At 41.0% G+C, this 22,775-nt stretch overlaps 1 protein-coding gene and 1 long non-coding RNA gene across 2 annotated transcripts in view; one reads left to right on the top strand and one right to left on the bottom strand.

The window, feature by feature from the left end:
* The window catches only part of PPP2R5A (protein phosphatase 2 regulatory subunit B'alpha), a 42,771-nt gene extending 30,173 nt beyond the window's left edge, over positions 1-12,598 (bottom strand). The window contains exon 1 of the mRNA XM_048299809.1: positions 11,756-12,598. Within this exon, the coding sequence (XP_048155766.1) occupies positions 11,756-11,906 (151 nt within the window). The 5' untranslated portion in view covers positions 11,907-12,598. The remainder of the gene's footprint in view (positions 1-11,755) is intronic.
* Positions 12,599-15,200: 2,602 nt separating this feature from the next.
* Positions 15,201-19,242, top strand: LOC125323543. The gene is made up of 3 exons (XR_007202553.1): positions 15,201-15,756; positions 16,244-16,338; positions 18,556-19,242. It is a non-coding gene; the product is annotated as an uncharacterized LOC125323543 (long non-coding RNA).
* The last annotated feature ends 3,533 nt before the right edge of the window (positions 19,243-22,775 follow it).

Here is a 22,775-nt window from a genome sequence, read left to right as displayed (position 1 = left end):
GAATATATTTTCAAAGTACCTGTTACCCCAAAATCTACAGCTGTTGCTAGGACTCTGGAAGGGGCTGAGTGAATTTTTCTGCATGTTGTCAGTAAACAGAACTCTGACTTTCCAGGACAGATAAAGGAGTCAGGATAGAATTATGTATCCTAAAAGTTAAGCAGCTCCTTATTCAAAAGTAAGTTTGTTCACTAGAAAAGGAGGTTTGGAAGACAATCAAGAAAAAGGGCATTTTCAATCATTGTTGAAAGGAAATTCATACTACCTATAGGAGATAAACAAAAAACAAAACAAAAAAACCACACAATACAAACAAAAAACGTACTTGCCAAGAATTGCCAAGTTGGTCAATCCTGTCTAGGACCCATGTGCTCATACTAACATTTAACTTCATTTCAGAAATCAGGACTGCAAAGGAACAATCAAGGTAACAAGCTGAGCTTCTCCTGTACTTCCATTTTTAAGTAAACTATTCCACAGATGGTCATCAGGCAAGACTTGCACACTGCGGCACCCTCCACATGATAAGTCTCCATTCTCTTTTGAAATAGTTAAAAAATCAGAAATTTTGCTCATTGGAATATTCTGAATTTAAGATTAATTCTGTGATACATGCCAGGGAAGGAAAAAAAGAAGGAAATCACATATTAGAAGTAAAAGTAGATGAGAACAACAATCAACTATTCCTTTTATTCACATACAGCACTGTGGTTTAGAGAGTTAGTTACAAGTCTAGGCTACAGATAATTTTTAAGTCATTTAGTAAAAAGTACTCCTGGAAAGCTGTCTCCCACCCAGTAAGACACTGTTTGTTCAGAGAGTCTCATCTGCTGCTCCACGTGGCCAGCAGTTGACCTCAACAAATCAGTCCAGAAAATCTGAAAAGCCCACGCTGATCTAACAACATCTGTCACAATTTCTGTGACATGGCTTCTTGCAATGACAATAAACTGCAAGTGTCTTATCTAGATTGTTTCTACTGTCTTCCAGGCTTTCTTATAACATCATATAGTTAAGAGTCTCTAGCTACTACCATGTTAAATCCCTTGATTTTAATTAAGATTTGAGTCAACCAAGATACTGCAGAGAGTAAGAAAGTACCCCACTGAAATGCTTTCGTATTAGTAGCCCTATTTCCTACTGTTTAATTACAGAAGACAACAAGCAGTTAGATGCAAAAACTAATACGAATTATCCTCTTTGGTCCTTAAAAAGTTAGACTCCAGTAACTTGGCCTGCCACAATTCACCTTACTTCTACCACACTTTCTAAAAAAAGGAGACTTAAACCACCATTGATTCTTCAAATAAAAACTCACCAAGCATACCAATCATTGGAATAGGAACAAAAACCACCTTAAAGTCACCCTTAACAAAACGTACAAGTTTAACAATACAAAGGTTACCTCAAGAGCACACCAGCAGTTCAGAATCTAGCTGAAATTCAGTTCCATGCAACAAGGAAAAGCAGGGGAAAAAATTGTTCAATGGACTGACACAGTTGAATCAATGTTGTTTTTGAAAGTACTGAGAAGCTGAAGAATTTGCACATGGCTAACCATATGAAGTTTTGTTCAGAGTGATAGTGTATTTATTGCAAAAGGCAAAGAAGTTTCACTTCTTACACAGCTGAAGTGCTATATTTTCAAAAAACAATAACCCCCCCACTGATCTTGTACTTGAAACAAGCTTTCTCCCACCCAGAAATCAACTATTATGCTCTCCAATGTGTTCATTTATGGTTCTGACACACACTGCTACTTGTATTTGCTGTCTTCATTTGAAACCCATAAAGCAGTTTTAGTGACTGATCATATGGCAGAGTTAAGCCTTTTTTGAATACACTCAGAGCCTCTAAAAATTAATTTAAAACACTAATCTGCCTCTTTAAGGAAGATACTTCTAAATTTAAGGGTGATAAATCCTATCGCAGAATTCACATGCACAGTTCAGGTCATTCAACTGGGAAAAGGAGAGAGTAATTAATTACTTGAATGGGAAATTGTTTCTCAAAAGATGAGAATATGGGATAGAGAGCACCTTTAACTTAAAATTATAGAAAGTGATACAATGGTCCAAGAATTAAAACTGCTTTCCCAAACAGAAAAGACAACTCCCAAACAGCTTTTTTGATATTGAAATGCAACGAAGGTTTTTGTTATGGTAAGACAGAGATGCTTTCAAGAAGTCCTCCTAACAAGAGGGCAAATAAAGGTCCAGGTAAAGCCCTGCATATGTAAATGGGTCTTCCCTTTAAAGTCTAAGTCAGGTTACACTGCATGAACCACAAGGTGAAAGCACCCAGAGAGGCTGCACACAGCAATTTGTTACTCCAGGTAATTCACTCTTGTGCCAGGAAAACTAACCACCAGCAAAACCCAAGAGACTACAGAAATGGAAGGACACTACAGACCAAGCTTCTGAGAGTGTCAAATCAAAAAGATCAGAAGGGATAATTGGTATGGTGCTCCATGTTCCCAAAACAGGAAAACATTTAGATTTTTCCACAAACGGAAGCACTTGCCCTTAGAGAAATACTGTTTATCAAAGCATAATGGTTCTACAAAATTTTGGATTTTCCCATGTAATTTTGAAGATGCAATAAAGCCCTTGACGGTGTGACAAGGCAGACTCAAGAAAGCATTTCGCTCCTACCCTCCTAAGAATTAAAAGAATAATCTGAGCAGCTCTGCTCCCTATTTTATCCCCCAACAGCTGTAGTGCTGTCCACAAATTTTACCAGGGCCCACAGACAGCTGAAAAGCTGGTGACAAAGTTGTGCGCCACACATGCTCAGTAAAAATTTCAGCTTAATACCCATTATCCAGGACATTTTCAAGTAATAGCAACCTAAACACTTTGCTTGATGTTTGACCAAATCAAATTGATTTGCACCTTGTAAGTCTGGAAGGACAGCAACTGTATTTACAACTTAAGTTCCCTTTAGATTAAGTCAACTGCAAAACTCCTGTCTGACTGACATTAAGGTAGTTTATAATGACTGAGTGGTAATTATGAAGTATGCCATAAGTGGATCTGGTGTGGCATTATTAACAGATTAAATATCTATTAACTTGTATTCTTCCCCATCATTTCCTCACCATATCCAAGTATAAAATTAATTTTGAGTAAAATGATGAAGTTGGTCCAGTTTGACATCACACTAGAACATGCAAGTCAACAAATCACGTTTATTTATTTTCCCAGAAACTGAAGAAACACTCATGTAATTTTCACATGGCAATATTAGTGCTAAGTGAAATATAAAAATACCCTTTATTGAAACCAAGTGTAGCTGTTAAACACTATTTAACAGAAGTACAGAAACTCATTTTGCAGTTAATTTAGCACTTAGCTTTTAAAGGTGAAGGAGATGCATAGAAGAGTCATTTAATAGGAAATGTGTGCCAGAGGAAGCAGTCAATCTAACTTCTCAAAAGACAAGGAAAACCCACCTCTTCCCTTGAATTCCTGTGTAAATCTCTGTGGAAGTTACAAGTACTGGATTAGCTCCTTGGATAAATAAGTACTTCACAAATTGGCTCCACCAGTGTTTCTCGCTTTTCCAAGTCTTCAGGGATAAATAATTTAAGGAGATACTTTATAATTGTGTTGCAGTAACAATGTGTGCAATGTTTAAATTAGATGGGGAACAGAGGTGAAAACCTGGTCATGTTGAATTCAGCGACCCAACTCTCACCACCCGAATGAGAACAGCTCATCCTGAGCAGACAAATACCAAACATTGTGGGATTTCTTTGCTTAATTTAACTGAAGTAGACATTTAGCCTCATAAATAAAAGTTTGAGATCATTTTTTTCATCAATTTTAAGCATCCTCTAACAGTTACACACTCTCTACCAAAAACTGTAAACATAAAGTGTTCAGTAATGAGGGATCCTGCACTTTAAGTACTCTCCCATTTGGCAAAATCTCTTGGCTATTTTTAAACTCAACTTACATCACTTTGATGTATTTGGTTTATTTTGATCCTGCTTCCTACTCTTAAGGGAAAATGAAGAAATATGTATTACCAAACCTTGTCCTTCCTGACTTGACTGTGGGACCAAGCCCATGTCACTCAAGAGGGTTCTGATAATCACATCTTAATTTTTCTTCTCCAAACAATAACAACTGTTTGCCTAGAGAATCCAACTAGGCTGAAATACATAAGTTTATTTCCCATACATACTTCAACACCTAAGCTCAGTTCTCACCATTTGTTGCTTTTACATACATGTGGAACCAAAATTTTTGCTGCTTAACAAGACTTCAAGCTTACACATGTCATATGTCAAGCACAGAATTTTTAATGGAAAATATGGTACACTTTTCAAAAGTTACACTAAATTAGAACTCTTTTTTTAAAAGCACTTCCCCCCCCCATACTCTCCCATATAATTTTACTTGGGATGATATTAATAAAATAAAATCTGTGCTTTTGTATTTTGAAGTACCAAGCATCTACAGAAATAAACCTATTAAATCACTTCTAAAAGCTCACTTGTTTATGCAGTGATGAACTCTGCTAATCCTTTAATACAACTGTAGCAGAAATGAAGCTGTTTCCCCCTTCATATTTAGACATGTTGCTGTGACTTTTTATTCCTGCTCTTCTTCAGCTCAGCCTTCCTGCCCCATGCTATACTGTCCTTCTCTAAACTTGCTCAACCCACCTCCTCTTTCAGCTCTGAGAAAATCTACTGTGTCGCTTTCATTGTCTGTTACCCACAGCCTGCCAACTCTCCAAGCATGCAATGGTCTCAGATACAAACTTCTAATCAGTAATTTGAAACTTGCATAACATGTGGAAAGCTTTTCTCTTATGGTAGGGAGTAACTTTACCATCTTTTAAATTCTCAAGAGTTTTAAAAAATTATTTACTAGAGATAGGACATCTTCCTTTTGCAGTGTAGTTCTTGAATATACATGCACAAATATAATTTTTGCTGTTACTCTCACCTTGACCTCCCAACTCCAAAGCAAAATTTGTATTTCTCTTCTGAATCCTATCATATCAAGAAAGCTGACAAAACCCATCAATTTCACCAAAGCTTTGCTTGGTAAGGTCAGGAGAAACCTCTCTCAGAAACCTTGGTAAGGGCAAAGAAAAGCAACTTAAGATGAGAATGAGACAGAAATCTTTTCCCAACAGTAAAAAGCAATGCAATAGCACAATTTTTATTTTTTTAATCTATAGCCTTTTCTTTTCACCATACCCATTGCAGCAATACATGCTACTATTTTAGCAGGATACAGGTCTGCTGAATTCTGATCAGACTGCTGTTTCTTCCCATAGCCTCCAAACCCTTAAAATACTGAGGCCTAGTATTTTACCCAGAATCCTGCACTTACATCTCACCAGTCTTTCCCAGCTTCACTTCCCACCCCCAAATGTACAGTTATGCTCTCCTCCATTTTAAATTCTCAAGAAAAAAACCTTATATGATGAACTAACTCATCAGCAATCAATTCCTGATGTACAGAACAAAAACGCTAAGCCTGTGAAGTTTCAGGAAGATCATGGGAAGTTCAAAATCCACAGCTGCAATGAAAAGTTACAAAGAAATTAGAAGAGAATATGGCAAGAAACATTTCCAGAAAGTTTCACAGCCAACAGGAGTGATGAGACTCCAAACACCAAGCTCCCTGCAGCCACTGGAGAGGACGTGGCTTCTGCCTTCTCTCCCCACTTAAGCTTTTCCATCATCTCACCAGTTCCATACCATCCCTCCACCTGTAATGTACTCCTGGGCTCTTACCTGTAGAAAATAACAGGTTTTCCCTACACTTGTCTTCTGCCCTAGAAGTACCACAGACAAGAAGCCCAAAGAAAGCTACACAGAACACCTCAGAGCATGGCAGATGGGAGCAGCACAGCAGATCCTGAAGGATCTGTACATAACAGCTTAGTAAATACCAACCCATCAGTCTTGCTGCTGAGCTACAACAGCTGCAATGGGACCAAAAAGAATTTGGACCAAATGAGATTCATTTGCATATTTGCATTAAGAACCACGTGCTAAGCTCCAAAGTACTGCAAGCATTAAACCTCAACACAGTTTGTTGGGTTTTTTTAATATTGACACTATACAATTTATTTTTCTTCTAGTCTTCAAAGTAGTCTGAATGGGTTTTGCTGAAACTAAGAAAATCAGCCTGAAGAACAGTTGCAAATAAAATTGTCCATACTTGGCATGGAAAACTTCAGTCCAAACAGTTCAGCAATGTTGTAAGAAGCTGAGAATAAGGTCTTGTGAAGGAAAACTGAAGGCAACCTCAACTATGATGAACTCTGCTTTCAAGTCAGAAATATACTATGAAATAAGCATCTTGTAGACAACATTATTCACTGGCCACAAACTCAGCAAAACTTGAGAGAAACTAATCCAGTAATTCTATCATAGAATCAATGATTCAGACATGAAAAAGAAGCTGTCACCATCCAGTTTCTAGTAGAGCATTTTGCCAAGAGAGTCTTCTAAAACAGGTGTTATTTACTACCTATTCATCTAATTGGGCTGCAGCTCCAACCCTCCAAATCCACATGCTGCTAAAAGCCGTAATTTTAACCTGCTAGATTAAAACAGGAATCAGGACAACAAGGGTATAGAAGCTAAATTTTATGGCCTTCTCAATGGAAGTGTCTTTTTTTCATCAGAACACAAAACATATCCCCTTTGTGCTTAAAAAGAATATCAATCTGTCCAGAACTGTTGGTATGACACCTTTTCAAAAGCACTGAATGATTTCAGGATAGACAGATGTTAAAAAAACCCAAATCTATAGACTGAAGTAATCATCTTTTGATCAGATAGCTTGCAGCAGTAACTAATTCCCTTAGTATTTCCTACAGTAACTAACATTAAATTCAGCACCCGCAAAACTACTATCTGACTAAACCAGAAAGCAATGAATATGGAAAAAGAAATCTGATACTAAGCTGGCACATAGAAGATATGAAAGATTTAAATAGAAAAGTTCATGTGAAGACTGTCAATAGGCTCTATATTTAGGAGCTGCTCTTGATGGAAGTATATTCTAAGACCAAAAATTCAAGTCTACGGATAAAAAAGGTCAATTTGTTAAGAATTAAAGACCAAAACGTTCCACTCCAAAAACTAGGAACAGTTCCTTAATATAGAAAAAAATTCAAACAGCTCATTTTTCATGCAACTACTACAGCTTTTTCATCTATTATAGGTTGTTTATTTCTCAAGGTTGTAACTTCACTAAAAAGGAAGTTTTGACTACTTCACAGTGCACCCTGCTGAGATTATAGTAAGAGTTAAACATAAATTCCTCACAGAACATCCTTATTCTTCATCTGAAGTAAAGATTCTCACTTTTAAGGAAAAACTCATCCAAGATGATCACAAGTTGCAAGGGATGTTGAATACAAAAGGTGGAGGATGGGGGACTACAGAAGAGGAAATAACAATGGATCATGAGGGATATAAAAAAACAAGTGCAAATCTGAGAGAGAAAACTGTCCTTTCACTTACAAATATTTATTAAGGCTGTAGTAAAAGTAAACCATTCTAAAACTCTGAAGCACATTTTCCCTTGGGGAGCGAAGGCAACTTAATATGACAAGAAAATTCCTCTCAGCTGTTTTTAATTCCACTTATTTATGTCACTCTGAAGTACTCACTACGTGACTCAAAGTTTGAGGCTTGAACTGATCCTCGGATTTAGTAACATTAAAATTTTACCTATCCAAGGTTACTAGGTCTCCCTGTAACATTGCCACAAAAGCTTAGCTTGAACGCAGCAACTGGTTTTCAGCCAAACCCAAGCTCTCTCTCAAGGGTTTAAGTAAAGAAAAGACCAGACTTAACACCTATTTTACACCGTGTATTTGAATGCTGACACTACACACTGGGAGGTCTTCTTAAAAACGTCTTATTCCAGCACACTCCACCTCTGTAACTCTCAGCCCCACAGAGATCCCTGTAACTATTGCTAGTCCACGGCTAAGAGATTTCTGGACCACTTTCCAATTCTTCTGCTGTGTGGGTGAGAGGCATCAGGAAATGTTTATTCTTTCCAGCTGCAGCTGACATGTTTGGTACACAGAAAAAAAAAAAAAATTATTTGCTTTACAACCTGACAGGCCATATTAACTATACCAAATAAAAGCAACAAGTTGTGTTTTCTATTCACCACCTTTCACCTGTATTTCTACATGCTTCTTCAACCAAAAATGACAGAGACAAGCATGCATGCATCTACTGGAGAGAGTCAGATCAGGTTCCAAGGTCAAGTTGTAGCTCTTTTTCAAAAATGAGGGTAAATGCCATGTTCTATTGCAGTCTCTTAAAACAATTTCCTATTGGGACAAAATCATCACTTATTAAGACAACAAAAATAACATTCCCTTTGCCAGATTTTTTTAAAAGCAACACTCTCAGAATTGTCCATGAAATGACAAAATTCTGCTGTGTTCCAGCACATTACTTTGGCTGAAGATTCTTCAAAAGACTTATATAATGCAAACTTTAGGTAACAAAATAAAAAGAAGATTGGGGGAGATGAAGCTATTTTTTTTTTCTTTTAAATATAATCATGTCTTCAGTATTCCTTATTCAGTTTTTAAATAATACAGTAAAATGGACACTGTCCTGAATAACAAGTGCTTTAGGAAATCTCCTAAATTAACACAACAACAAAGTACTAATTTATTTTGAGTATCCTGCCATCAGTCAGGTTTTGCTGAGCTTTCATCTAAACAGGATAGATATCATCACACACAAAAATAAGGTGAATATTAATCACAACACACAATCTTACCATCCCTCCTCTCAATCTCTCTCCCGCAACAACACCTCTGAAGGGAAGAGTTCCTGTTACTGGGGTACTACTCAGGACTGTTCCCCATTAGTAAGAGATGCGATGTATCACTGCTTGGAGAAGAAAGACACAGCCAAACTACAGAATTTTGGTAATTCAGAGCAGCAGTACAACGAACTGCAGAAATACATACTTTTAAGATTATCTGTCTAGAGGCTTTGAAACAATACAACTCTGAAAGTGTGTCTCACCATCTGAGCTGGCCATCTCAGTGGCAAACAGAACAGCCCCTAGAGAAAAGGAAAAATACCACAAAACCCTCTACCCAAGAAGGTACTTTCTAAAGTGATAGGTAATTTCTGTTTTTCTTCTGGAACATCTCTCCCTCCAGTAAAATAGATGCAAATGCAGGCCAGTCTGACAAACCTATTGGGGAGTTTTAGAATACTGTTTATTTTAGAATATTTTCTCTTAAAAGTGATGAAATGAGACAGTACCTATAAACAAGATGAAATATTTTACAGCAGCATAATACCAAACTGCTTTTTCATCTAACAATATCCGCTTTTCTCCCAATACAGGTTTGAAATACCAGGTTTAACCATTTATTTGAAGAGGTCTGTAAAAGAAAAAACGTATTCTAATTACATAAGTGTATGCTGAGCACCCGTAGGCATCAGTATAATGACCGTACTTTCCTTTTCCAGCCCCTCCCTGGGAATTCTGGCTCATAATTCTGTAGATGATACTACACTGGCAGCATCAAAACTATCACTGAATTCCATATCAACTTTGAAGAATAAAGCAAAGCTTCATCTTCCCAAGACATATGTGATTAGAACAAATAGTTTTATAAAACGATCCATTTATAGAGAGAGCAAACTCTTTCTAGAACCTTTTTTGGTTTCAGGGGCAAGGAAGGTTTAAGAGGAAAAGGGAGAGAGGGAGCATCAACAGATAAAAAGAAACCATCCCATGTCCATGGTTATGTTCAGCACAAATCAAGCATCACAAACCTAAGGGAGAAAAACAAGCAAAGGAGTGCTGCTTGACTTTCTGCAAACTAGCTACTTGGGATACTACAGCTCATAAAAGTGTATTTTGCTCACAATTTCTGTTCTGAAGCAGGTCTCCAAGGCAAGACTTTACATCTGAATCATAAGCATAAAGACTGATGGGATTTTCCTTTTAGAATTTAAGGCAATAAGGCAATCCAAACTACTATAAAACCCTGCATAACTGAAGAAATTCCTCTGCTGGTTTATGGCTTCAAATTTCCAAATATCTGAGCTGCTGATGCCATGCAAAATTTCTCTGTGCTGTAAGTAAAAAGCTGTAAAATCACACTCACAAAACAACAAGACTTAATAATGCACAGTTAAAAATTTAATATTAAAGTCCCAGCTCAGCAAAGAATGTAAACTTGGACATTTTGCTGATTTAAGCTGGAATTACTCCCTGCATAACACATGTATGTTTAACTGTTTGCTGGACCAGGACTCAAACTTTCTGAAGTCTGCCACCTATGTGCAATATTTACCAAGGGCCTTTACAAGGTCTCAACTGTGGTTTTCTAAAATTCATCTCTAAGGAAAATGTATTGTCTAAACAGCATGGGAACAGCAGAAACTGGATCTTGATTTCAAGCAAATTATCCAGCTTATAAATCCCTCAAATCAAACTAGCACACCAAGACAGGACACAATTTCAGAGAGAAAGGAAAGCCCAAAACAAGCAGCAAGAACACCCCTGCTGTTGTTAAAACTAACACCCAAAACCACTGCAGCAAACATGCCAAAACCAAACAAACAACCCTCCCCCATGTTGCTCCCCTGCCTAAGCTTATTTCTAGTCAATAACACTTCTGCTAAGAGCCAGATTTATGATTCACTTACATCTGCCACTCAAAGAACAGGAAAAAAGGGATTGTCTTGAAATACTATAGACACAACTGTAAATGCCATAAAAATCAAACTGAAAAAAAATACTTAATATCTAGGAGTACTTTTAAGTTTGCTATATCTCATTCAGATTTTGGATATTTGCTGCAAATCAGATTTTTTTTTCCCCTCATCATATGATGCAGCTTCAAAAGCCTTAAGACTTTAAAGCCAGTGGAAGCAAAATTAACATGCTAGGTCAAGTTAGAGTAATCGCCCTCCCTTATTTTTCAGGTCCCTGACAAATGCTTTAATAACAAGTTTTGTATTCTCTGTCCCACAAGTACTTTTTGTAATTTTTGAAATACACAGAAATTTATTCTGATGTTCAAAGATGCAGAAGGTTGCAATGAACTTCGCTTCATTTTTGTAACCTAATCAACTGAGCCTTCTCAGATTTTAGCTGCAGCACAGTGGATAAAACCTGCACGGTCTATTTTCAGTTGCAGCAATGCCAGCATCCAGAGTTTTCATTCACTTGAGAGTGTTTCCACACAGCACTGTGTAGGAGAAAGCCTCCGAAGCAACTCCTGAAGAGCAGCAAAATGTTGTTCAAACAGTGTCCAAGAGCGGTGCGAAAGCACCGAGCAGCCGAACGCAAACTCTCTCCGGTAACTCAAGATGTTGTGCCACGGGCAGAGCTCCTCTTCGCAAAATTCCCCGTGGGAGGAGCCACCGCTCGCTCCCAGGTTTTAGCGCTCAATTCCTTGCTCTCCTGAACACAACTTATCGTCTACATTTTCCTCAATAAGACCTGAAAAAACACGCGAACCAGGCAGAAAAGGGGAGCGGCGAGTTAGCGGGGTCAGCGCCCGGGACAGCGCGGGAGAGCAAACCCGTGCGGCGCTGGTTTGTGTGAGCAGAGGAGGAATTCCTGCCGCGGGGTCCCTACCTGGAAAGCACCGGGGGCAGGGGAGGACACGGCTAAAGGGCAAAGGGTGCGGGGCAGGGGCCAAGCCAGGGCAGGCGGTGTCGGCAGCGGCACCTGCAGCCGGAGGGGAGGGCGGGAGGGCAGGCTCGTACCTTTGAGCTGGGGCAGCGGCGAGAGCTCCACGGGGCTGCCCTGGCTGCGGAACTGCGAGGAGCCCTGCGAGCGCTTCTGCCTCTGCGCCTTGCGCACCGATTTCCGTGTGAAGCCATCCACCTTCTCCGCGGCAGAGATGGCCGCCGACATGGCTGGGCGGCGGGGCGGCTCTCCACGAGCATATATTGTACCGGAGGGAGAAGCGGGCGGGCAAAAAAGAAAGTGGCTTAAAAAAAAACCAAACCAACAAAAAAACACCACCAAAAACGAAGTCCTGGCTGTTCTCACACACCACACCGACGAGGAGAGGAGTGGAGCGAGCTCTGCCGGGCGCTGGGGAGGCTCCCGGGTCGCTCCTCAGTTCCTGCTTCCCTCGCCGTTTCCTCCCCGCGCGGAGCCGGCGGGGGAGCGGAAGGGGGGAGGAGGAGGAGGAAAGGGAAACCAAACAAACAAACCCAAAGACAACTTTGCCCGGCGGGGCGGGGGCGGACGAGCTCCAAACTTTCCCTCCCGGGGTCCCGCTCTCCTCAGGGCAGGCGCGGCGCGACCCGCCGCGGGACGGGCTCGGCGGCGCCGCTAGCCCGCTCCCGCCTCGCTCGCTCCGCGTCCCCTTCAGCCGAGCCCGCTGTCATCGGCCGGACTCGCCCCCGGGCTTCAGCTGCTCGCTTCCACACGCCCCTTCTCCGCCTTCAGCCGCCGCCGGGTGCTCCCCGCGCCTCCGCCGTCATCTCGCCCCGTCACGCTCCGCCGGGGGCCGCCGCGAGTACCGCCACCAGAACCCCAGAGCCACCGGGCAGCGGCCGCGCAACTTGGCGGAGCGAGCGGAGTTGAGCGGAGGGTGGGGGGAAGGGGCGGGACGGGGGCGGCAGCAGCGGCCGCGGTTGGCGGTGCCGTGAGATTGACGGCTCAGAGCAGCCAATGGAAGGAGAGGACCGCGGAACACCCCCCGCTCGGCCCGCGGCGGCCGGAGAGGGACGCGGGAGTTGGGCCGCGCGCCGGGGACTCGATGATTGACAGCCGGCTCCTCCAACCGGGAGCGGGGAAGGCGGGGTGGGCGGGGTTTCCCGGCGGAGGGAAGGGGAAGCGGCGGGATGGCGGGCGGGGCGCGCGCCGGCCAATCCCGCGGCGGAGAGGGAAGCGGCGCAGCGGGCCCGGCGGGTCCCGCGCCGCGGCGTTCCGCGCCCTGCGGAGCCTGCCCGGGGATGCTTCTCACAGGGACACTGCCAAAACGGTGTTTGACCGGGAGCCGAGCGCGCCGGGAGTCGCGGCAGCGCGCGGATGCGCTCCCAAGCGCATCTCCGTGCCATCTCCCGAGTGCTCCTTTTTTTTTTTGCCCACCCTCCCGACGCCTTAGCACTTTATGTCCTCCCTCCGTCTCCGCGTGGACTCGGGTGTTCGACGATCAGCGCTGCCGCGGTGTTTCCTTGCTCGCAGCGAGCCGCCGGCTGCCGTGTCGCGGGCTGGAGGCAGAGCCTTGCCTGAGCCGAGCACGTGCTGCGCTTCCAAGGATGGGTGTGTAGGGAGAAACCGGTCCTGCTGCTTTGTGCGGGTTCTGCGGGTCGGGCTGAAGCCTGGCCGTGAGAAAGGAGAGCTGGGACTGCCGCAGCACGCAAAAGCCGTGACCGTGCGTGCGCTTCGGGGCTGCATTAAATCTCACTTGGGCTGTCCCGTTTCCATGTACAATTCCCCCCTCCCCCGTTTTGAGCTGCAGAAACGTGGGATGCCTTACCTTGTAGCCATTCACGTAGAGCTACGTTTTATGCACATCAGCACATTTCTTTTTACTATATAGTTTTAGATACCAATTCAGCAGTAAGTGTAGTATTTCAAGCACACACTCAAGTTTCAGTAGCTGCGGTAGGGCATAAATACAGTAACATCACTGTAAATGTTTGTAAAATGCCTTCATGAGTTTGACTTTGATCTTTGTGTCTATAAACCATAAATCAAAAGCCAAATGATTATAGCTTTACGTGAACATGAAAGGCTAAGACTGTGGAAGCCTGTTCAGTAGAAACTCTCTGTTTCCTTCTGTCTCTTTTTTTTTTCCTTTCCTCTGTCAACACAGTCTCTAACTTGTGCACTTCCCATCCTTTTTGCTTTTGGTGAAATGATCTTTAGTAGAGAGAGGGAGTATGGGCCATTCACTTAAGAGTGATCCTTGTGGGTCTTTTCCAACTCAGAATATTCTATAACTCCTATCTGCTGAGCTGAGCTCAGAGATTCCTTTTCTGTACACTTTAGATTCAGTTCTGGATACAACATATCTAGAAATTATAGGGTACCAGTGTAATATACTTTTTTCTTTCTTGTAGGTGTGTAGACTTTTTCATTTAATTTTTAAAAAATATATTAGAAAATCCATTTTACAGACAGCATAGCAGTCTTCAGGCGCTTGTCCTTTAAACTGCCAGCTCCTGTATTGTTTCTAGTAAAGGAAATCCTTGCATTCCTTACCTGGTTAATTCACATTTCACTTCAAGGCCCACAGCTCCTACTGAGAGATCACTGGGGCCAAGCCCCTGTATCCTCTGTGTTCCTCTGTTCCTGCCTGCCCCCCAACAGCTGTCATTTTCTTCTGTGGCCATTTTTAGAAACTGACACTGCCCAGCATGTCCTGTGTACTGTTTATTGGCAACTCAAGCCTTGGTGCCAGTTCCCAGTGTAAAAGAGTCTACCTTAGAGCTTCATCAATATTTCTGAGTTTGTTAAGAAAGCCTGCTGCAAGTTCTAGGTAATGTAAAAATGTTTTTCCGAGGTTTAAAATATTTCCTCCAAGGTTGCTTAGGCTTAGAAATGCTGTTTGAAACTGTGCTGTAAAAATCTGTTGGCAGTAGAAATCCATGACACAAAGACCTCCATAAATAATAGGTGTAGTCTTGCAGAGATGGGATTTTCATATTGACTGCACTGGAAGATATTTTCAGACTGCATCTTCATGTATCATTTGTAAAAGAAACATTGGTGAACTCTGAGTCAGCCACACAAAATGAAACTTCTCTCAAATAAGTGAGAAGTGTCTTTAGCCACTGAGTTTTCTTTTGCCTTTTTAATAGAACTCTTCTGTTTCAGAGAAGAATGAGCAGCAGCTCTGGAGACCAGCTACTGTTTCCCAAACTGAAATGGTAATGTTTGCATTAAGTTGTGCTTGCAGTTAGTGGAATTCCATGGATGCATGAAACCATTGGAACATACAGGCCTGCAGGACTGGGGTATTTGGAGATAAAAAATGAAAGTGAGAGCTGTGAGTGGCAGTCTGAAATAACTGTGTTTGAGAAGGCTGGAGATTGCCCTTCCCTGCTTTCTGCACATACTGCTTCCTACACAGCTGTCGGAGCTGCTCTGAGTCAGCTTCTGAAGCCCCTGGTTTTCAGAGTGTATTTAAAGGCACACAGGGACCCTGCCAGGTTACAAGCTGCTGGCTCCAGATTAAATTCATCAAAGTCCACGGTGTCCACAGAGAATGTTTTGAATAGTAATTTTATGCCAAGTTATTCCCTAAATTAGGGCCCTCAATATGCCCTGAAGCCTTGATTCTGCAAAACCTCTCGCATGTCTCTAACTTGGAGGAAGTCTCATTATCATTCATGATCGTTATTCAGAACACAGAAGCAACATTCTGGAGCAGATTTTACTGAAAGTCACATTTACAGTTCTTTTCATTTAGTCACGGAGGATTATTTTCTGCACTTTCTTAGCATCTTTTTACCCAGAAGAGAAACTCTTGGAAAGGTGAACATGAAGCATCATTAACTTGCAGAATCCTGGCCAAGTTGGCTTGCAAGCGTGGTGCTTCAAGTACCAGGTTGCTGCTGGGTTTTTGCTGCTGGGAGCTGCCTCGCTGCCAGCAGATGAGGAGTTAACTACAGCTCTGCTTTCCCATTCTTCTATACAGATGCTTGGAGGCCAAGCTGCCAGAAATCTAGCTCTTCTCAGAGACAGTGGGAGGAATATTTTAGTAAAGAGGATGCCCGAAGTGAGTGAACTCTCAGCCAAGAAGGTTTGTGGAGAAAATTTTATTTCCCTCTCAAAATGAAAATGAAAATGAAAAGCCCCGTTGACTGCAACTGTGCTTATGTTTACTACCGCACAACCCCAGGAGTTTTTCAGGGTATTTCATAGAATCATAGAATGTCCTGGGTTGGAAGGGACCTTAAAGACCATCTCATCCCAAACCCCTTGCCATGGGCAGGAACACCTTCTGCTAGACCAGGTTGCTCAGAGCCCCATCCAACCCGGCCTTAAACTCTCCCAGGGATGAGGCATCCACAGCTTCTCTGGGCAAGCTGTTCCAGTGCCTGACCACCCTCATGGTGATGAACTTCTTAATAATATGTGTTCTAAACCTACCCTTTTTCAGTCTAAAGCCATTGTCCCTTGTCCTGTCACTACATGCCCTTCTAGTCAGTCCCTCTCCAGCTCTTTTGTAGACTGCCTTTAGATACAGGAAGTGCTCTAATTTCTCTCTGGAATCCTCTCTCTTCCAGGATGAACAACTCCAACTCACTCAGCCTGCCTGCAAAGGAGAGGTGCTCAATCCTAGCTTAAAATACTTCTTGGACTAATGCCCCAGTAAAAGCAAGTGAGATATTCACCTAGTTCAGGTTAAATTGTATGTTTACATGTTCTGTAGTCCGTGTTGGGTAGTTGCTGTCTAGCATAAGTGTTCCCGAGCCTTCTGCTTGATAAATCCTTGAATAATACAGCATTAGTTATCTCAGGGCCATCTGTCACCTTCCTCCCAGAGCAGAACTTGAAATTCAGGGATAGGAATTCAGAGATTAGTTGGCAAGATTGTTTTTGTAAGGGTCCTGAGTTTGATTTCCTTCAGCATACCTGTGAATACCTCATTACAGTCTTTCCAGGCAAAATTATGTGTATGGGTTAGTGCAGGCAGTGGATTGTTAAAACTAGCTCTGATTCTTGTTATTTTAAAAACCTTTAAATTGAATCTTCTGTCAGACAACCCAGTGTGATTGTGTTGCAAATAAAAAATGTATTTTAAGAATTTTGTATGCACAGGCACAAATACACTGATTATTGTAACTGATAGTCCAATGAAAATGTATCCCAATTTAACTCCTTAATTCTGCCTGTGTCTTGAACTGTCATTTTGGGTGTAAACAGTGCTGTCTGAGAATTCAACAGCAATCTTTCTGGCTCAGTAAGATGCAAAGCATCCCTTAGGGATATAGGTTTACAACGAAGCTTTCACACTCAGTTAGCATCTTTGCCATAATGACATTTCCTTTGCAAGAGTCTACAGAACATGAGCATATGTTTATTTATTAATCTGTTCTCTGTGCTGAAGATTTGTATTTTACATATATAAAATGGGTAAAGATCTTCAGCAAGAGGAGTGGATTCATAATATTTTTAAATGTAACAAAAGCTATCTGTATTCACTGAAATGCAAAAATGACACCAATCCCCACCAACCAACTGCCACTGCCAACAACAAAAACCACTGTAGCCTTTCCACTACCACTTTCTAAATGTTTTTGTCTGTGGCAAATCAGACCTCTGTAAATGCCCATGAGCACTACCTTCAGCTTTACAGTCTTCTGTAAAGATTGTTCAACACAGAATTAAGGAAATAAGAGGGAACTCCTTCTGGTATGAAATGTTTGCATGTGAAAAAGAACACCTGGAAACCCGAGTTCTTTCAGAAATAATTCCTAATGCTCAGTGAAGGGAATTAAACAAACAGCAAGGTTTATTCTGTCAGCTTCATAGCAGGCTAACAAGAATTACTGCGTGCTAAGAATCAGCTGCTCTTGGAAACTTAATGAATGTGGCAGCCAGAAAAGTACAAAACGTGGCCAAGAGTTGCAAATCAGATATATATAGGCTGTAGTGAAGAAAAATGAAGAGGATAGGCAAAAATCTCTCCCTAAATCCAAGCTGGAAAGGCTTTGCTGTACCAAGGTTTCCAAGCACTTTGATGGTGTAAAATACTTTCTGTCAGGAATTAGGTCTGCATCTAGGACTGTAATTCTATTCCCTTTAGTTCTATTCTCCTTGGAAAGTAATAGCAGAAAAATTTTTTCTATTTCCATGTGTCTCTGCTGTGATTTAGCAACTGGAAACAAAGAGCCAAGTCAGCCGAGCAGCCAGTTCTCCACGGCCCACTGGTGACTGGGCTGGCACCCACTGCCTGCAAATTTACCCTCAAACCAGGCTCAGATCCCAAAAATACCTATTCAGCAGCATTGTTTAACCTCATTTTGCAAAACCAGAATGAGTGATACTAGTAAGGAAGAGTCCTAAATTTTGATTTAATTAAAATCATTTCTTCCACTCCCCAGTTAATGAATGAAATGAAGTCACATGCCCTTGTGGATACTACTGATTTGTTGTATGGGCTACAAAGGTTTTGTGTGCAGTTGTTTCACATTTTGAAGTGTTTTTAGAGCTACAAGAGACTTAAAAGAGACAGCTGTGGCTTTTATGTAATAACATGATTTCCAGAGCTGGACCTTTGAGGAAAAAATTTTAGAAGTAAGACTTGTAATAGAGTCCTAAGTGTGGGCAAGCACACAGAAGAGATTGACACGAGCTTTAGAGAAATGGAAATAATGTTTACAGTAATTTAGTCATTTGTCCTTTTGTCTGTAACATCCAAAAATATCTATTTTTGCAAGCAGATGCACTAAATGGTCTCCCTGGTATTTCAGAAGCCTGTGTCTCCATGTTAGGACTTGTCTACCTCGGGGAAATGCTGCCCTTCCTACAGCACCAGAGCCGTGGTGGTTGAATTAAAGCAGCGCAGTAATGCCCGTGATTTTTCCTTATGTAGATGTGCTCTGAGTCACGAGGGGAAAGGCAGTGGAGCTCGTTTCTGCCCCAGTGAAACGTGACATTACAGCAAAAGCTTTCCCTCACAAGTCACCGTCTGGAGCAGGATCCCGGCGTTTCCCGGCTTTTGCTGAAGGATGGAGCACCGTCGGTGACCCGACTTGCTCTCCTTGCAGCGGATCTGACACCACAATCACTAAGCACAGACCGTGCAGCAAGCTCACTTAATCCTACCCGGCGAACACATGAGCCGCAGTTTGCCTTTCAGTCTGTAAATTGTTCTTTTGTTTTGCAGGCTTTACTGAACACAGTTTTATTTCATGTGACTGTGCTATTTATGGAGGAGTAAATATTGCCGGAGGTCTATTTAAAAAGGCCAATGACCTGGATTTTTTTCCATTTGAATTATCTCCAAGAGTCAGACATGTTTAACAACTGATTTTTTTTTTCCCCCCTCCTTGTTTCTGTAGACTGCAATCATTTCTAACATCTTAGATCAACACCAACTAAAAAGAAAAAGATTTTGAGTGAAATAAAACTGCTTGTAGTATGAATGTGATCAGACAGTATGTGACCTTGCCATTTTTGGAAGAGCTGAATTCCATCCTGATTTACCAGTTAACAACACAGCATGTTTTTAACCTCTGAATATTAGCCTTTTTGTACTGTTGTAGTAATTTGAGTTCATAACTCTGGTTTGTTCCTTTTATTATTTTTTTTACAAAACCAGTTATCAAGTGTGTTTTCACAAATTATAAGTAAATAAATAAACAAGCCATGTTTTCAGAAAGGGAAGATTTGAACAAGCAAATGTTCTTCTTGCTGTTCCTGCATCTAAATAGCAGTATTCCTTTGCTATTTAAGAAAGTCAAACATTGCAGGGGAAATAGGGCTATATTTTCACTTTCAAGAAAGAGCTTTGTAAATGCCAACAGGTAGCCAAATATCTGGAATATTAAATAGATTTGAGTATTCTTAGAAGTTGAGCCAACCATATCTTTTTAAATATATATATATTCTTAACAGTGTACCATGAGTTGATCACAGTAAGTATAATGGGCTTCAACCTGAAATTTTGCTGTAGACGTATTTGCCTTTGCCCAGTCCTGTAAAAGCATGAAAAGATAGAATTTTATACTGAATGCTGTTCAATGTATGTTCTAAAGTCTGAGGGGTTTACCATGTCATTGAAAGGCACCCTGGCTTCAGTGCAAAGCTGGCTTCAGAAGTCACAACCCACTTTTCCCCTGGAGGGGTGGAGCAGGTGGGCAGGGATGGATTCCCTCAGGCTGGTCTTACTACCATCACACCTGATTGCATTTCTTCAAAATTTCATCTTTCCTGGAGGAGGAGCATACTTGACAACACTCAGATAATTCAGTGCTCTGATGGTGTAAATGATGAGCACATCTTCAGCATTGTTCTGGCTTAAATCAGACCACACCAGGGAGCAGCCATGCTGTACAAGGTGCCCCGTGTATACGTACACATTTATATATACATACATTTACATAGACGAGTTCTACCAGTCGTGCTTAGCCCTTTGGGAAAATGCTAAAAAGCAATGGCAAATCTTCTTGTCCTGTTGATGTCATAGGAGAGACAGTTAGTTCAGGGTGTTGGGAAAAATATTCCACACAGCTAGTCAAACTTTCATTTGATATTTCGTCAAAAAACTGATTCCTAGGAGAAGATACTTTACAGAGAAAAAAGCCTTTTTTTAAGGTTTTCCACTTAAGCCCACCACTTTTGACTTCACCGTTCTAATTTTTAGTGGCCCTTTTCAAAGACTGGAGTTTACCAGCAGGTTATTTCGCACTTTAAAAAGATGTTGTCTTCCTTGAGTAAAAATTGTTACTGTGAAATGAACTGCAGTCCATGACACCTACAGCCTCCACTAAGATGAGAAGTACAACTGCTGTTTCATTCTCAGTTGTAACAGGTCTTCAGTTTGTGTTTGTATTACCTAACAAGAGTTTCCAGATTCTAACTGAAACCATCTTTCAAAAATAAATTAGCTAAAGCCTTAATTAGCCAGCAGTGGTCAGAACAGATCACATGGCTGCATATGTTACTCAGTCTATCTCTTTGTTAAAAAGTTGACAACTTAGAAGAAAAGAAAAAATTCAAACTATTTTCTGTCTTTATAGACCTCAGAACTCTCTGAGGTGAAGCAGAATAATTATAGTATGACTGAGCCCCTGCTCTAATTCCTTTCCAGATTATTTAATTTTATGCATGCTCTCATACCTGGCTATTCCTCTTCCATTTTTCCTTTCCTTTGAAAACTGGTGGCCGCATTATTCTCTACTCTAATTTTTGGAGACCACAGAACCACCAAAGTCATCAGATTTACATTGACATAAAATGTACTAATTCATGTCATTAAGGACAAACTTTTGTAATTGAAAACATAAGTTTCCATTTTCTGAAATTAATTTCTTTTTTTTAATATTCAGTTTTCCATTAAAAAAATAATATTAAAGTGGGTTTCTGAAAAGTAAAGCCATGGTAGGCAGCAGAAGTATGAGCTGATGTGTAAGTAAACTCAATGCTGTTCTAAGAGGATCAGTTCTAAACTGATTTCTATAGATTCTATAGTTAAAAAATATCTTCCAGTTTTATTCAGTACAGGCATAGTCAACTGTCTTTTTTCTAGATCATTCTAATGGATAGAAGATGGCATCTCTTCTTATGATAACTTTTATGAATATTCACCACATTTCCAAACTAATGCAGACAAATTGATACACTAACCATATGTATTTGATTTCTGTGGTTCATATCTCTGAATATATATCCTAGATAAAAAATTGTTTTCTGTCTTCCACAATTTTACCACAGAGATTTCAGAGGATGTATGACTTCTTGGCTTTTTGAGATAGAAATGTCTTTGCTGTAGTCCGGTGTTGAATGTACTGCTGTCTACACACATAATTACTAAACACTACAAAACTATTGTGACTGGAATGTCTTTAGTATTTGTTTTCCCTGTCCAACAGGGCGGTGGGGATTTCAAACACTTTTGTTTCTGCAGCTTTATTATTTTTTTGTGGGGGAAAAAAGGGAAAAATTCAAAATCATTGTTACCCAAATCTTACTTAAATATCTGTGTTAATTGACTTGGCTGGTCAGCTGCTGTTTAGAAGGTTAGAGTAGGCCCAGTCTTGCACTCTGTCTTAGAAAAAACCACAAAATATCTCTTTTAATGAAATTTAAACTCTATTTGATCCCAGACATATGGGGTGGCCTGCATGTTCTACACATGTGATGGATTTTGGACAATGTTATTGTAAGTGTCGCGTTTTTAATGTGGAACAGGCAGTTTGCTGCTGGGTCTGTACCACATATTTGTCAGAGTGATGGAGAGGCATTAACTTTAATGGCCTTACCAGATAAAGTGGAAAGTCCTTAAACAGGAAGAAGGAACAGGGATTAAAAGAATACCAGTTCCAGAGGGTCTCACAGAGGGAGCAAAGGGGAAGATTTACGAGTCCTTCAAAGGTTTTGAATTGGAAAGAAAGACAATTTTTTGAAGCAGGAGAAAAGGGCATTTAACATAACATGAGACGCTGCAATGACAAAGAAAGGCACTCTGATTTTGAGGAGACAAGGTGAGATGCAGGAAGCTTGTGGATACTCAATAGGAGATCTGACCTATTGCCAAACAATACCATGGAAAAAACTCCTACAAAGCTGGAGCTATACCAAAGGACAAACAAAAAAATCCTTATCCTGAACCGCAAAACCCATATGTGCTTTGCTGCTCTTTGTCCAGCTGATCTCCCTTCGGGTAGGGGTGCTTCCTTCTTTGTTTCTCACACTTTAGAGCATGGTTGCCACAGCCCAGCCACTTTATGCTTTTCAGGATTATTATTACAGGTTTGAAGAAATTTGGAAGTCTGCACAGATCATGAGAAGAGACTGTCAGCAGTACTTGGAAGAGTGGGGTTATTTGCTTTATAAGTAGAATATTGGAATGTTCTGTTCATCTGATTAATAATAAACACATTATTCAAAGTATTTTTTCTTTTGTTAGATAATGCAAAGTGAAAATAGTTTTCATTAATTTATGTTTTTCCCCCTGCCCTGTACTTTTGTGACCGTCCTAATTTCTAGTACTTGCTTTGGGCCAGTCTTTTTAGCTCCATTACATTAAGGAAGTTCATCACCTTCACCAAAGATATACTGATTCACATTAGTTGAGGATCTGGCAATTTC

The sequence above is a fragment of the Corvus hawaiiensis genome, chromosome 3 (assembly GCF_020740725.1).
Source record: "Corvus hawaiiensis isolate bCorHaw1 chromosome 3, bCorHaw1.pri.cur, whole genome shotgun sequence".
Taxonomy (NCBI): Eukaryota; Metazoa; Chordata; class Aves; order Passeriformes; family Corvidae; genus Corvus; species Corvus hawaiiensis.
This window is presented reverse-complemented; position numbering and strand designations above follow the sequence as displayed.